This window comes from Macaca thibetana, chromosome 7 (genome assembly GCF_024542745.1).
Source record: "Macaca thibetana thibetana isolate TM-01 chromosome 7, ASM2454274v1, whole genome shotgun sequence".
NCBI classification, from domain to species: Eukaryota; Metazoa; Chordata; class Mammalia; order Primates; family Cercopithecidae; genus Macaca; species Macaca thibetana.
This window is the reverse complement of record NC_065584.1, coordinates 118030896-118048631: the sequence shown is the minus strand read 5'-3', so window position 1 is coordinate 118048631 and position 17736 is coordinate 118030896. Positions and strand designations below refer to the sequence as shown.

Here is a 17736-nt window from a genome sequence, read left to right as displayed (position 1 = left end):
TGGGTATATATGTTGTATGTTCTTCACATGTGAATGCTTGCCTCACCTTATTTCCTCTCTCCATGCTCTCTTGCCCAGTAGATGATCACTCCCAAGTCAGGCCATTTCTAACCATGGTCTCAAGTTTAGACTCATGGTTCCAGCTGCCTACAGGATTCTTCTATTAAAGTGAGCTCAATATATTACTCAAAGCTGAATTTGATATTTTTCCTTCCAAATCTTTTTTCTCCTCCTGTTTTTATTTTCTCTTTTTGTTGCATGGCCCCACTACCTCTTTAAGCCTGGAAGTGATCCCATTATCTTTCCCTTGGCACTACTAATCAGTCATGAAACCTACCATGTTCATTTCCTAAGTGTCCTTCTGAGGAATCCCCTTCTCTCCATTACTCAACCTCATTATTTTCTCTGTAGACCATTCCAAGAGCCTTATAATTGGCCTCCCCAGCTCCCCACTGATCTATCCTCTACACTGCAGCCAGTGGGACAAGTCTACAACAAAAAATCATGTCAAAACACTCTCTAGTGTCACTCAAGTGTTCCTTGACACTAGGACTAGATGTATTAACCACATACACAGTGCTGTTCTTCAGTTCTCATCACAGTCTCTACAAACACATCCTTTTCAAACTCCTTGAAATTCTCCTAAAAGACCACATTGTTTCACAGTTCTGTGTCCTTGCATATGCAACCTTAACCTTTATTAATACTCCCCACTGTACACGTCACACACACACAACCCCCACACAGCCTTCCTTGGCACCTGGCAAATACCTTCAACATTTATCCTCCCGCATTTTGTTCAAATGTTGCCACCTTTGAGAAGTTTCCCCTGATTACCTAAAGGGAGAGTTCCTCTGTATTTTCCTAATGTTTTGCTCTCATCTCTCTATCTCTCCACAGAGGTCACAAACTGGGAGCCTAAGTTTTTTTTTCCTCTCAGATTATTTTTATTATTTTCATGTTTATTGGTTGATAATCCCTAGGAAATGGGAGATTTCATATAAAATTCCAGATTTCTAGTTTCTTTTGACAACTTAGAAGATGACTAGCACTGGACCCATACTTTTGCCTGGCATCTGTCAGCTGGAGCTGACATTTCAGGAGGACCTGCATGCTTGAATGTCTGTGGCTTTTCCAGGTGAATGGTGCAAGCTGTTGATGGATCTATTATTCTAGAATCTGAAGGATAGTGGCCCTCTTCTCGCAGCTCCACTAGGCAGTGTCCTAGTGGGGACTCTGTGTGGGGGCTCCAACCCCACATTTCCCTTCCATACCACCCTAGTAGAAGTTCTCCATGAGGACCCCACCCCTGCAACAAACTTCTGCTTGGACATCCAGGTGTTTCCATACATCCTCTGAAATCTAGGCAGAGGTTCCCAAACCTCAGTTCTTGACTTCTGTGCACTCACAGGCTCAACACCATGTGGAAGCTACCAAGGCCTGGGGTTTGCACCATCTGAAGCCATGGCCTGAGCTGTACCTTGGCCCCTTTTAGCCATAGCTGGAATGAAGTGGCTGGGTCACAGGGCACCAAATTCCTGGGCTGCACAAAGCAAGGGGGCCCTAGGCCTGGCCCAGAAAATTATTTTTTCCTTCCAGGCCTGTGGGAGGGGCTACTGCAAAGGTCAATGACATGCCCTGGAGACATTTTCTCTATTGTCTTGGTGATTAACATTCAGCTCCTTGTTATATATGCAAATTTCTGCAGTGGGCTTGAATTTCTCCCCCAGAAAATGGGTTTTTCTTTTCTTTTGCATCATTAGCCTACAAATATTTCAAACTTTTATGCTCTGCTTCTTCTTGAATGCTTCACTGCTTAGAAATTTCTTCCCCCAGATACCCTAAATCATCTCTCCCAAATTCAAAGTTCCACAGACCTCTAGGGCTGGGGCAAAATGTCGCCAGTCTCTTTGCATAGCAGGAGCGACCTTTACTACAGTTCCCAACAAGTTCCTCTATCTTCATCTGAGGCCCCCTTAGACTGGACCTTATTGTCTATATCACTATCAGCATTTTGGTCAAAGTCATTCAACAAGTCTCCCTGATCAAAACTTTACCTCATTCTTTTGAACTCTTGTTGAGGCCAGCATCTTCTAGAAAGCCCTGTCTGAGTAACACACATGCTTCTGATTACTTAAGTCAGGAGAGGCAGCCCAGACAGCAGTCACACTCATGCTTCTACTCTCTGTCTGCTTGGGCAACAGCAGCCCTGTATCCATGGAGAAGCTCCTTCAGGCCTTGGCCTTCAAGCTTCTTGTCTATGAAGGAGTCCAGAAAATGCCACAGTGGTATAAGGATTATTTTGAGCTGAAGACTTTGAAAAACAAATGACACAGGATGGGGCTTTTTCTGGACTCCTCTCATCTGCCTAAAAAAAGAACCCCCCCAAAAGAATTCAACAATTTTTTTCCCAGGAGAAATTGCCACCTACTACCAGAGAAAGGTCAGCATCACACCTAAACAGACTCTGTCACAGAACTATCGTATCTCCTATCTGTTCTCCTTAGGAATCATTTACCTTTCCCCAAAGACATTTATTTTCCCAGAAGTGCCCTTCTCCCCATCTCCTTTCCCTATTAAGATGGCATATAAGCTCCAAATTCTGACTTCCTCCCTGAGCCACATTTCTTTGTGAACTCCACACCAGGTGATTAAAATGTTTTTTTCTCTCTAATCTGTCCATATGAGTTTAATTCATGGGACCCCAAAAACAGAACCTAGGAGGGTAGAAGAAAAATTTTTCCTCCCTGACATCTAGAATACACAGGACCCAGATGATCTAATTCTTAGAATCACCTCTAGCTCACAATCCCCTCTCAATTTCCTATCAACATTCTTATTCCCCATCAAGGTACTCTGTGAAGCAGGCAGAGAAATACTGAAATGCTATAGAAAGTGATATAGCTTGGCTCTGTGACCCCATCCAAATCTCATCTCGAATTATAATTCCCACGTCGGGGAAAGGGCCTGGTGGGAAGTGATCTGATCATAGGGGCAGCCTTCCCCCTTGCTGTCCTCGTAATAGAGTTCTGATAAGATCTGATGGCCTAAAAGTGTGGCACTTGCCCCTTCGCTCTCTCTCTCCTGCTGCCTTGTGAAGAGGTGCTTGCTTCTCCTTCACCTTCTGCCATGACCGTAAGTTTCCTGAGGCCTCCTCAGCCATGCAGAACTGTGAGTCAACTAAACCTCTTTTCTTTATAAATTACCCAGTCTCAGGTAGTTCTTTATAGCAGTATGAAAATAGAATAATACATAGTCATTAGCCACAGGAGGTAAGAAGCAAACTCATGAACACATACACATAGATGAATACAATAGGGTCATATGAATATTACGGGGAAAACGCATGCTAGAGAAAGCCTGTAGGCTAAAATAGCTATATTGTGCAAATTATTAACCCCAAGTGCCTTAGAGGCATGGTCTCTTTTCATTTATTTTCTATAACATCTAGAATAGTGATTCAAATAGCCCTGCTGTATATAAAATGCTAAAAGCTCTTGCATGCCCCTTGTAACACCATGTGATGTGTCTCTCTCAAAATACAGACCCTGGAAGGGAAAGAAAATATCCATTTATCAGCACTTTCAAAGCCCTTCATGCCATTCCCTGTTTCTCTCCCTTTTATTTTCCAACTCTTCTCCTACATGCTCCTCCCTCTTCCAAGAGCTCAGCCATATGAGAACATGCATTGCCACCTGTCTATACTTCTACTTTGTGTTTTTACTTCTACGCCCTTATTTATCCCATTTCTTTTATACCACCCCTGGAGACCCTCCCCCATTTAAGCTTATTAAAGGCTCTAACTGAATTCCACCCTTACCACACAGACTTCTAGAAACATTCTAGCCTAAAGGATTTCTCTAGCATTTACTGGTGCATACTGTTCATTTTGCATTTATTACATTTGGCCTTTAAAAAAAATCATACATTTGCTTCTTACATCTTTAACTTGGTTGAGAATTCCCAGAGAATACATCAATATTTCTGTCTATCCTTCACAGAATATAACACACATAGCAGGTGTTCAACATGTTCACTGACTGAGAAATCCTTAAAGACCCAATCGACGCACATGGTGAAAATGTGGAGAGTAATAGTTGTTCACATTACACAATAATTATGGAACATGTATATTAAGTAAGGTTCAAAGACAAGAAAGAAAGAAGTATTTAACTCTATGGCTTCATCTGTATCCGCTGTCTTTTGCTGGCAATTTGAACCTACCTGACTGGTGTCTATGGGGCATGGGATGAAAGAGGCTTGGGAGAGGAACTGGGTGGTACCCAAGAGATCTCTAACACCATCAGCATCACGTTTATATTCTTTGACAGGTTCCAATCTCATCTTCTCTTTTGGAAGTAAGGCTTCATAGCAAGGGGCATAGCCAGAGGGAGGCAGGAACTTAAACTCTCCATGACGTCCACCCATCAGGAAACGTACTCTGTCATTTGAAGACAGCAGAAATACAGAGGTTAAAAAAAATGCAGCCCAAATAAGTGAAAATTAAAGATCAATCCCTGCCTCCCACCCTCAACATAATTTTGTTGAGAAGTGAATGACTTCAGATTAACCACGGCAAACATCCTCCAGTAGGTACCAAAACAGCAGAGGGGTAAGTGAGCATCAAGGCGTGATCCTCAGCCGACCTATCACGGCTAAGTCCCTAAACCTTTATATACATAAACCACTAGGTTTTTAGAACCAAGTTTATCTGTACTCTAATAGGTAAATAATTACTATAGATATTACTGCAGTATTGAAAAGCATAACAGTGATAATGATGAGATTATTCTCTGTAAAGATCGTATCGAAATTACAGTATGATAACTTCAACTCTTCTTGAGGGAAATTATCCACACATTGGTTAAAGAAAGCATGATGTAACTATATGGAGAAAGTAGTAAAATCTTATTTTAATATTCAAAGGAAAGACTAAGTAACATCAGAGTATTAATCACAAATGGTTCATGGCTGGCAAGGTTACTTAAAAATGTTACACTGTGGAGGCCACATTTCCCTGAAGCAGCCGTATCAGGGTGGCTGTGAGGAGGCAGCCATGGCCGCGTGGGGACAGATGGGCATCAAGCATTTGCTCACTGGGATGCCAGTGTCTTTCTTAGTATCATCCCCCTGATAGTACCCAACCCTGACACCCTGGCCCACCTCCTGCAGTGCTCACTGGCACTTCCCAACAAAGTGGGGAAGGACACTAAAGGTCTGACAGTAACAGCAGGCAGGCTCTGATTACCATCGCACAGAAGTCTTTCAATATCGTAATTCAGCATTCTGGCTGAAAGTCAGCCTCATATACATGGGTTAGGTTAGGGTTAGATTGGACCCTAAAGTTCCCCACGCAAAAAGAAAAAGGTGAAAGTAAGCGATTTCAAAATGTTACTTCATATGATCCCAGGTTTATAATCAGAAATAGAGCTTTCACAAGTCAACTGCAACCACATTAAATTGATGAGGAAATACAACCAGTTTTCCATAATTAAAACATGGCAAGATATGGCACTCTGGAGGTTCAACAGTAATTGAACACTGGAAAAAAGTCAATATATATGCAGTGTTTATGTTCAACATTCATTCCCCTCCCCTTCTCCATTTAACAAATCTTTACTGAGCCCATACAATTAGCACTTGCTTTTGTACTGGGATTCAGCAGTGAACAAGGTATACGGCATCCCTGGTGTCACAAAGCAGGTATTCTAGCAGACAAATAGGCATAATTACTGATTGGGAGACATCTGATGGGGTTTTAAAAAGGGAGCTGTGAATTCACTCAGGTAAGGGGTTGGCTGTTGGCATCAAGGAAGGCCTCTCTGACATGTGAGCTAACTCTGAAGGGTAAGGAAAAACCAGTGAGCTCAAGATCTGGAGGAGGAGCATTTCAGGCAGAAGAACAAGTGCAAAGGCTCTGAGGTGGAGAAGACCTTGGGTGGATCAGATAACAGGAAGGAGGGTGGCGTGGGTGAGAACACCATGAGCCTGAGTGGTAGGGCTGTATCAGGCAGGGTCTGTGAGCCCTGGCAAGGAGGTAGGATTTTATTTCAAGTGGAAAGCTGCTGATGGGTTTTAATGTAAGGAAATATGCAGATAGATCTGGGGACCAGTGGAATAGTCACAGGGAGATAATGGTGGGTTGGACCGAGGTGATCCAAGCAGCCATACCCAGTTTTGTTTTGGAATTAGGCTTGTTCGGAATTGCTCGTGGACTGAGTGTATGAGTGGAGGGGGATGAGGTATATAGAGAAAAGTTATGATTTGGCAAAACTTTCACAACAGGATACTTTCCAATGGGCCTCACTTCCTTTCACTGGAACGTTTTGGTAGGTCAGCCTTGCAAGATATTCTCAGTGTTGGCTGCCTAATTGTGATGGTGGAAACCTAATTGTGAAACTGGAAAATAAAGCTTCTTTTAAGTAAAGAGATGCTAAGGTTTTCTTCCTTCCCAATAAGAACACTTTATCTGAAAAGCATTTTATAAAATGCTGTTTTAAAATTAATTATAGAAATCATACAAAACCAGTTTCCTATTTTAAGGTACTCAATAACAATGATATAGAGTTAGAATCACAACTGTCCCTTGTGAATGTTCCTACATTAAGTGTTATGTAATAGGGCACGATCTATGTGTATTAACAATGTGAACAATGAAATTAAAACAAAATTGAGTCATTAGCCTGCAGTATTACTAATTTAGTGAACCTCAGGAAATAATGACTAAATCTTAACATTATTTGTTGAGAACTTCCCAATTCAATTGCAACATAACAGATTGTGTTACTGACGTATGGAAACCATGGGATAAAATTGGATCTTTCTGGGCAAAGAATTGGTGTGGGAAATTTTCTGCCTCTCTCTTCTCATTGAGCATCTTTCCTGCGAGGAGCTGAATGCCTAGTAGCTTGTACAGCAAGTAAGCGTATTCCATTACTCACTAGCATATGGATTCCAAGAACAAGTAAATCGTCTCTTATGAGGATTTCTAGAGGAATTTAATTATTCATGAGCTCTCTTGCTAATTGTTGAGTTTCAAAATTTATCTTAGGTTTTAAAATCTGCTGGATAAGATAACAAATCAAGAAAGGTAGAGTTTCAGGTAGTATTTAATGAGAACAATGCTTAGTTTTTATATTCAGTTATTAAAAGCAGACTGATCATTTGGTTATAAATCTGAATCTTACGTCCTCTAATGGCCACATAAACTGTAAAATAAATTAACACAGGCAGGAATCAGTGTTTACTGCATACTGAAGCTTTGGTCTTCAAACATCATCGTGCTGTGCTTCAGTGGGTAGAAGAAAAGGTCCTGGATTGCTTCAGAAGTCCTGCAGATGAGAATCCCTGTGCCCTCAGCAGGCAGACTGAGCAGACTATGGTTCCAGGCACACCCACCACCTGTGGCTCCTCCCCTCACTGCCTGTGAACAAACTGCCCAGAGTCTGTGAGAAGGGATCCAACAAACCGCCACCAATATTGAAGGTCCCCCTCATAACTTGCCCTACTAGATCCAGATTGATGAGATCAAAGGTAATAACTAGGGAGACAAAATTTAGGTTTGAAGGGAACAACCAAAGAAGGAAACAAAGTATCTGAAACTCGCTTCAATTATCTGAGTATATGAAAGTGGGCTCCCCTCTGTCTCAGAGTTTTGGTTCGGGTCCCAAAGTTAGATGTATGCATCCATAATTCATAGGATGCTAAATATTTTCACATTCTAAAGTGAAGTGCTGAGTCAACTATGTAGGATACACAAAAAAAACCAAAAAACAAAAAACAAACCTGTGAAACCAATTCTAACAGCCACAGCCTATCACACACCTCTAGACGGATAAAGGAAAGAATTCCTTTGGAGAGAACTTTCAGGGAGAAAGGGAGAAGTGTTCTCCCTTTTTGGAAGCCAAATGATTAGGGCTTCAAGAACCCATGTGGAAGCTTGACAAGTGTCCTCTGGAGTTTACTGAGGGACACATTTTCCTGGTGACAGAGCCAACAGCGTGAGAAAGGGCTGCATGGAAAAGAGTTGCCCTTCTGTTCAGGGTGACACCAAGGACTGTGCTCCCTAGAAGGCTGTTTAAGGACTCCATGAATGAGCCTACTGTCCGCCATCTTAAAAAGGGACTTCCCAGAAAGGCAAACGTCTGAGTAGAGGTCAGAAACCCAGGGGCTGGGGGACGTGGGAAAGGGGATCTGGAGGGAGGTTTAGGGTTAGCCAGAGGGAGCAGCCGACAGAAGCAGTAAGGCTTGTGTCAAAAGAACCGTGGTCAGAAGTTCCCAGCCTGAGGCTAAGAAAACTACAAACAGGTCCCAGAAAAGAAAGAGGCAGCAACTGTACAACTGCTATGCAAAGACTCAATGCTACCTGACAACAGCACTGACTCCATCAGACACACTTCTTCTCCAGTCTTCTCTCCCTGCGGCTCAACTCTAGGGGGTCTGCAATAAGAGCTGGCCAATCAGGGAGGGGCAGACCAATGTGGAGAAGTAGCTGCCTCATACTGCAGGCCCAAGCTGGGGGAGGGCTCAAGCTGTAAACTGGACACAAATTTTGATTTTAGATTCAAATAGACAGAACTTTCAAATGACTGACAAGATTGTTCTTGTTCCTAAAAGTAGCAATAAAAGCTACAGGACCTACCCACGAACTTACCCAGGGCCAGAAGTCCAGAGCACGGAGTTACAGGGGTAGAAGAAACAATAAAGTTAAATCTACCTCGTCCACTTCTCTCAGTAAATGGGTTACCTGGCACTTAATGTTTACCTTTTAAATCCTTTGCCTCATTCACAAACGAGAAATGTCCAATCAGAGTGTGAATCTCCCCTCTCTACATGTTTTCCTCCCTGACTCCTTGAGTGCCATGGGCTCACCCAGCATCCCCGAAATGTTAAATTTAACATAAAAAAGAGAATTTAAGAATGGATTTCATTACAATTAGTTCCTCTTTATCCTCAGATTTTTCTCTACATTAATGGATTTTAAAAATCAAATTCATTCATCAATTGAATCCTTTCCACCACAGCTCTTGTGTCATTTTCTGGGGTTCTTCCTGTAACTCAGATGTTCCATCAGCTCTCAAAGATGTTTTCCTTCTTAAAGTGTTTACAGTAAGCAACTCTGTCCTTAGATTCTTTCGCCTCAAAGATGAGCAACAGCTTCAGTAAGAGCTGCCTGGGAGTAGTGAAGTTTTGGGATGTGTAGAGGAAATGTTTATTTACTTGACTCATTTTGAAAACACAGGACAAATTATATTGAAAAATCTCTGCCAGCATTTTCAACTTTGTCTTTGAGATTTGTGCATTTTTGCTTGTTAATTTGCAGGAGAGATGGGACTACCTATTACAAATTCCCAGATTTGAAAGATTGACCCAGTAATTAAAAAAAAAAAAAAACAGTAAAAATCATGACAGAGCTGTGCTGTGCTCAAAGGGGTGACTAACATTCCTTTCGTTGGGCTATCGTATTATTATTCAGAGCTTGCTAGCAAACGTGTAAAATTACTTTAGTCTTACTAGATGTCTTATTACTGTTATCTGCTATTGAATTCCTCCCAGAGAGCTGCGATAGTGTTTCACAGAAGTAAAGGATACAAGCTGTGGTTAAGATGAGAAAGAATTCGCCAGCTTTTGCTGACCTGAATTCAACTCGTAAGTCACACTTCATAATTGCATCTTTAGCCCATATCGCTAAGACTGGAGAACGGTCTGAGTTATGGACATTCCCACATTCATATTTCTTTCTGGCTAGCGTTTGATGAAAGCTCAGGGCAATCCAGCCAGTGCCCATGATGTTCTCTGCAGAAGTATATTTATCTCAGCAATAATTTCCATAGCATTGACCACAGCAAGCTGGAAATAGCTAAGCTGTTGGTTACCTGAATTTTAGCCAAGTCTGGAGAATACCAACAGAAAACAAACAGCAACCACAAATACTATCTTTGGATATGGTTATTTTTATAAATTAGAGCTGGCAAAAAGGTTATGTAAGATGATTAAAAAGATTTATGGGGAGTTTAACTATAGCCATAAAATATATTCTACTATGATAACTAACTCATTAATTTTCTGCAAAAAAAATTAGCACCCAAATTTCACTATATACTATGGCTTTCTGTATAACTCTCTCTATCTGATTCATGCCATTTGTGGGGTGGATATAAGATCACTTTTAGTAAGAGCTTCCTGGCATCTAAGTAATTCAACCTTTTCGGTGGGCTATAAGGTACATATACCTCATCCTAAATTCTATTCTATAATGAATAGGGTTGTTACACTGGGGGCTACTCCACTAATAATACTGTCTATAAACAAACCACATTGAGAAGAAAACTATGGAGGAATACTCATGAAGAGGAAAGAGGCTATGACATTGATTTGTGGGTTTTGTCAGTAATTACTCACGCTAACTTTGACTTCACTGTGGGTAAATCTAATTGAAAAAGATTTTTGCTCTTCATGTAGCTTTGCTCTTTGATGATGGCTGGCAGGGACATCCTAATCAGGTATTATTAACAACATTGTTTGTAAGTATAAAAATTATTTAAAAAATTCAAGACAAGGATCTCAGCAAAGACCATTAAACAGGAGGAAACAGGCCTGTGAAAGAGAAATCTAATTTAGAAGCCATACAGAAGTTAAAAATAAATATGAGCAACAACTCTGAAGACTTGTATGATGGCAGAAAAAGAATCTCTTTCTAGACCGGCATAACACTTTGCATCTTGCTGGGAGAGATGCTATAAAACCAGGCATGTGTTCTACAGTATTGGCGGAAACAATAACTTCTTTTCAATTTCATTATAAAACACATTTCTTTTCAATAAGATACTTTAATTAACTTGGAATTCATATTGTGGTTTCTCTTTCTAGCTCTTTGTTCAACTGAACTAAAGTAGTACAGAGAAGAACCGCTGGGTTTCAGCACCAAATCATACTTTACCAGTTGACGTAAGAATAACACCTGGGTTGTAGAATAGTCAACTGGTTTATTTTGATTTATGGGCAACTGGCTAGCCCCCAGTACAGGTCCTGCACCGACCCTGACCAAGGTCATCATGTGATGCGCTAGAGGCATTTCAGTAAAATGTATTTCCCAACTATGCAGGCCCTGTGATTCCACCTCTCTTCAAATCACAACATGCTGTGAGATCCGAAGCCAGGAATATGTCAGAGCTGATAGTTTCCTGAGAGACAGGAGGCTTGAGTGACTTCAAGCCCCGCTGCACACCCCACTGGCACTGCTTTTCAGCCTTCCACCTGTTCAGTTGCTACAAGCAAAAAGCTCTCAGAGCTAAGCTGTTGGTTCTTCAAGTCAACACATCTGGACCCTTCAGTTTCTTAAATTTCCTCAGCAGATGTGCCTCCTAAATGATTAGTCATCTCATTTTTCTTCTCTTGTAACTTTGCTTCTCTTTTATCTGTGCACTTAGAAGGCTGCGTGATCTGCTGACCTAGACACCAGATGCTAGAAACGTCTTCTACATGTGGATACCTTTGAGTCAACTATTTTTTCACCTGCTAACTGCAGTTCTTGTCAAGAGAGGATTCCAAAAAAATCCTCCCACTACCGTCTACAAAATCACAGACACAAAAATCCTATCTCATTGTTCTGAGGGAGACAGGAAGGATGAAGTAATGATTAAGAATAATTACGCAATATTTGAAAACAGATATACTGTTCTCTAAACACAAAACGTGGAAAAGTCCATTAGCCAGCAGACTGGAGAAGATCCCTTCTTCATAGACCTAAATTTGCCTAAGTAGTTTTTTCAGATGACATGCTTGTGAAATAGACATACTCCCTTTGAAAATCGGTAAAAAACAATGAGTGGGACATGGGCAAAATAAGTAAAAGTGGGAAGAGTATTAATGGTGGGTGACCAAGGCCACCAACTACATAGGCAAATGCAGTCCTGGGAACTGACTGCTCAGAGTAACCTTGTTCTTCAGGGAAGGTCCTGAGTCAAAGGGTGGAAGACCCCAACACTGTTGTGTTATATTTATATTTGTACCCATTCTCCACTAAGGAGTGGAGTGGGGAAGATGGAAAATAGGGCTAGAAGGTCCTTTCCCTCTTCCAGAAGGCCTTTACTCCAATCAGTTTTTTCTGGGCTTACAGTGCCTCTCTTGTCAACAACACTCCTCGTTTTCCTCACACTTCTTACGGCTACGAATGATAATAGCTCTATGTGGTATCCTCACATATTTAAAAAGAAAGAACTGAGATGAAATATCCTCAGCACAGAAGAACTTTCAACTCTTAGAATACAGTGTCCGCAGATAGTATAAGATTCCCTGGCTTGAATATGTGATGAGAAGATTTTCAGCCTCAGTAAAGCTTAATTCTACTGGTTCTCCATTTGTTACAAGAACCTCAGACAATGCCAATATGTAACTTTAGTATATTACATCCATTTATATGAATATGTTTGTAAATATGCTTGTGTATATATACAAACATACACACACATCCATCTCAAATTCCAAAGGTTGAGTACCATTTGCAAAGGACAATTCTTTACTTCTAAATAGTTTGTATAATTGAAACAGAACCAAAATCCTCCTTTGGAAAACGTATGAACATATCTTGGTTTACCAATCCACATGAGGTGCTGAGGCCTACTAGAGTGGTTTCACCCCAAAAATCCCCTCACTTGGACCTGGATCCCTGAAACGGTTTCTTTGTGATCCCAGATCTCAGTTCCTGCTTCCCACAACTCTTCTCCTGCCATGACCCTTGTCCAGGGGCTTCCAGGGACACTAGGATGATTCTACGTTGACTGCAGTCTCCTGCTCAATTGACTGTGATCTCTTTAAAATACAGGGATGAAGAATGGCTGGGAAAAGTTTGGGAAAGAAGGGTTATTGTGCGGTTTTGCCTTACAGACATTAAAATGTATAACGTGGAATCAATATCGTGAAAATGGCCATACTGCCCAAGGTAATTTATAGATTCAATGCCATCCCCATCAAGCTACCAATGAGTTTCTTCACAGAATTGGAAAAAACTGCTTTAAAGTTCATATGGAACCAAAAAAGAGCCCGCATCTCCAAGGCAATCCTAAGTCAAAAGAACAAAGCTGGAGGCATCACGCTACCTGACTTCAAACTATACTACAAGGCTACAGTAACCAAAACAGCATGGTACTGGTACCAAAACAGAGAGATAGACCAATGGAACAGAACAGAGTCCTCAGAAATAATACCACACATCTACAGCCATCTGATCTTTGACAAACCTGAGAGAAACAAGAAATGGGGAAAGGATTCCCTATTTAATAAATGGTGCTGGGAAAATTGGCTAGCCGTAAGTAGAAAGCTGAAACTGGATCCTTTCCTTACTCCTTATACGAAAATTAATTCAAGATGGATTAGAGACTTAAATGTTAGACCTAATACCATAAAAACCCTAGAGGAAAACCTAGGTAGTACCATTCAGGACATAGGCACGGGCAAAGACTTCATGTCTAAAACACCAAAAGCAACAGCAGCAAAAGCCAAAATTGACAAATGGGATCTAATTAAACTAAAAAGCTTCTGCACAGCAAAAGAAACTACCATCAGAGTGAACAGGCAACCTACAGAATGGGAGAAAATTTTTGCAATCTACTCATCTGACAAAGGGCTAATATCCAGAACCTACAAAGAACTCAAACAAATTTACAAGAAAAAAACAAACAACCCCATCAAAAAGTGGGCAAAGGATATGAACAGACATTTCTCAAAAGAAGACATTCATACAGCCAACAGACACATGAAAAAATGCTCAGCATCACTGGCCATCAGAGAAATGCAAATCAAAACCACAATGAGATACCATCTCACACCAGTTAGAATGGCAATCATTAAAAGGTCAGGAAACAACAGGTGCTGGAGAGGATGTGGAGAAACAGGAACACTTTTACACTGTTGGTGGGATTGTAAACTAGTTCAACCATTATGGAAAACAGTATGGCGATTCCTCAAGGATCTAGAACTAGATGTACCATATGACCCAGCCATCCCATTACTGGGGATATACCCAAAGGATTATAAATTATGCTGCTATAAAGACACATGCACACGTATGTTTATTGCGGCACTGTTCACAATAGCAAAGACTTGGAATCAACCCAAATGCCCATCAGTGACAGACTGAATTAAGAAAATGTGGCACATATACACCATGGAATACTATGCAGCCATAAAAAAGGATGAGTTTGTATCCTTTGTAGGGACGTGGATGCAGCTGGAAACCATCATTCTTAGCAAACTATCACAAGAACAGAAAACCAAACACCGCATGTTCTCACTCATAGGTGGGAACTGAACAATGAGATCACTTGGACTCAGGAAGGGGGACATCACACACTGGGGCCTATCATGGGGAGGGGGGAGGGGGGAGGGATTGCATTGGGAGTTATACCTGATGTAAATGACGAGTTGATGGGTGCAGCACACCAACATGGCACAAGTATACATATGTAACAAACCTGCACGTTATGCACATGTACCCTACAACTTAAAGTATAATAATAATAAATTTAAAAAAATCAAAAATTAATCCTCTAAGGTACAATTTTTCCAAATCAGCAAAGATTTGAAATAACCAATAACAGTAAAAACGAATAAGGATCCAATCAGTTGGACATTCCCATATGTTGCTTTAAATGATACCCCAAGCCCAAGTCCTTTATCTGAAATCATTAGAGATGTGCTTCAGACTTTGGAATTCTTTAGAATTTTTAAAAAAGTTACCTGTTATGTACATTAAGCAGAAACTGCAGCCAGGCAAGGGGCAGTACATCATAATCAGACACATTAATATTTCTGCAGTTGAACATACAAATATTCACAAGAAGTAGAATAAATGAAAGACTGAAAACAGCCTCATTTCTGCTGATGACAGTTCTGCTACAAAATGAGTTCAGGTTAGATTTTACTACAAAATGAGTTAGGAACAAATGTATGGTTTTCAGAGCTTTTTAGATTCTAAAGTTGTTGATAAGGAAGTCTGAACTGTTCATAGAATCTCAAAATCAATTTGGCCACATAATTATAAATTTAGACTTTAAAAGGTACATGCATTTTGACCAATTTCAAGGAGGAACCAAATAGAAACATACAAAGAGTTATACTTCAGGATATTCATAAGAATTTTATTTACAACAATAAAAATGAAATTGGCATAGACTTGTAACAGCAGAGTAATGGCTGCCTTATGAAACAGTCAAATAAAGGGCTATTATATGGCCATGAAATCATTTTGAGAATACTCAATGACTCAGGAAAAGGCTCATTATTTATTGTTGAATAAAAGATATAAACTTCATATCTGGTGTGATACCAATTAAAAAACAGATGTATATTTGTAGAACAAAAGACTTGAAAAATACGCCAAAGTACTAATAGAGATTATAGCTAACCACTGGAATCATAGGTGATTTTTACTGTATTGTTCATAACTGTCTTTGCAGTTTTTCTTATAATGAGCATGTAATACTTTTATAATTATTAATTTTCTATACAGGATTTATCCTATTAATCTTACTGTTTATCTGAGTACATAATACAACGCCTGGGGGAGGTTTTACCACTAGAGATGGAGCAAATGACTCTGGTTGGCTCTCGCCCTAGCACCATCACTGTCCTGGGGAACTTAGTTCACAGGACTGAAGCCCTGAGGGAGACTGCTGGCTTCGCAGCTCAGAGTGGTGGTGGGGAGGTGGGGTAACTGCTACTCTCCGTGAAATCACAACCATCACTTACTTGACACCTGCTGAAAAGCTCATCACAGGGAAGAAGAGCCCGTCTGTGTTGAAGTTCTCAAACATCCCCTGCACAGGTTGTCCATTGATGCGGAATGAAATGCTGGGCACCCCGAGGTCCAGGCAGCAGCTGACCACATCATCTGATCTCAGGAGGTGCTGGTTGATGGAAGCCACAGCTCTGGGTATCCGGCCTGGTGAGGAAAGAACAGGAAGAAGGCTGTGGAACTCTGGAGGCACCTGCGAGGCTGAGAAAGGCTCAGAGGCCTCCGGGGGAGATGGGGAGGTGTGATGGGTACCCAAGACGTCCAGAGGTACTACTACATTTGAAATGCAACTTTGCTTTTCCTGTGTGAGATGAGCAATGAGAAATGAATTCCTAAGCTGGCGAGTGGGCAGACTCCATGCCCGATTTGAGATGAGTCTCAGGGGAAATGCTCAAGGTGCTAAGAATGAGAAAGAACAAAAACTTAACCTGTTCAATGTGTGTTCAGACTGCGGCCTGGTGTCTGAAGTAGCAGACAAAATGCTTTTGCTGGTGCAGCGCTTCAGAGGTGGCTGGGGGGTGTGTGTGTTTAGTTTTAAGTGCCGAAAGACCTTTCTGTCTTCTACTTCCTCAAAAGATTAAGCTGCTCTAGTGCTGAATAGAGAAGCCATCAGAGAGAAGAATGGCAAGGCTATCTAGCCATTAAACTATGCTACACAGGCTGGGTGCAGTGGCTCACGCCTGTAATCCCAGTACTTTGGGAGGCTGAGGCAGGTGGATTACCTGAGGTCAGGAGTTCGAGACCAGCCTGACCAACATGGAGAAACCCCGTCTCTACTGAAAATACAAAAGCAGCCGGGTGTGGTGGTGCATGCCTGTAATCCCAGCTACAGGCTAAGGCAGGAGAATCGCTTGAACCCGGGAGGTGGAGGTTGTGGAGAGCCGAGACCATGCCATTGCACTCCAGCCTGGGTAACAAGAGCAAAACTCCATCTCAAAAAACAAATTAAAAAAAACTATGTTACATAGTTTGCTTGTTTGTTTTAAAGAACTTTATTATTTCAGGTAAGTGGGAAAACACATTGCCAGTTATATTCTGAATTGATTAAAAAACCCTTCCTTCCCATCTCTGTCATAAGATGATTTATCATTTCCTGACTTAAAGGAGTGAGGAAAATCACCTCTCTGCTTTCTTACATCATCTTATTCTGGAAATTCTAAAAGTAAATATTAATAATTATAACCACCCACCCCTCCCCTATTGGGTTTACATTTCTATTAGAAAGAGAGCAACAAAAGGGAAGTTAGGTTTTAAAATAGGGTTTCCAGCAAAAGATAAAAAGATACCTTGTTTCTTGATTACAGAAGTAGTATGTATTCATTATAAATGGTCACCACTTATACAGGAAAGTATACAAAAACGCTGGGTGCTCATGCCCATAATCCCAGCACTTTGGGGGGCCAAGGCAGGTGGATCGCTTGAGCTCAGGAGTTTGAGACCAGCCTGGTCAACACAGTGAAACTCTGTCTCTACTAAAAATACAAAAATTAGCTGGGCGTGCTGACACGCACCTGTAGTCCTAGCTACTTAGGGGGCTGAGGTGGAAAGATAGCTTGAACCCAGTAAGTGGAGGCTGAGGTGAGCTGAGATCATGCCACTGCGCTCCAGCCTGAGCAACAGAACGAGACCCTGTCTCAAATAAATACAAAAGAAAAAATATAACTCCATAAAAATGCTTTCAAATATATATGTACACACACACTCTAGTTTGATGGAGTTATATGTATTTTATGGAGTTATACATATACACACTTTTTTTTTTTTTTGAGAGAGTCTCACTCTGTCGCCCAGGCTGGAGTGCAGTGGCACCATCTTGGCTTCACTGCAAGCTCCGCCTCCTGGGTTCACGCCATTCTCCTGCCTCAGCCCCCTGAGTAGCTGAGACTACAGGCGCCACCACCACGCCCGGCTAATTTTTTGTATTTTTAGTACAGACAGGGTTT

General features: G+C 41.2%; 1 protein-coding gene across 1 annotated transcript in view; it reads right to left on the bottom strand.

The window, feature by feature from the left end:
* RYR3 (ryanodine receptor 3) overlaps positions 1-17736 on the bottom strand; it is a 566751-nt gene that overhangs the window by 238124 nt on the left and 310891 nt on the right. The window contains exons 19-20 of the mRNA XM_050797588.1: positions 15748-15940; positions 4225-4441 (exon numbers count right to left, since the gene is read on the bottom strand). Of these exons, the coding sequence (XP_050653545.1) occupies positions 4225-4441; positions 15748-15940 (410 nt within the window). The remainder of the gene's footprint in view (positions 1-4224; positions 4442-15747; positions 15941-17736) is intronic.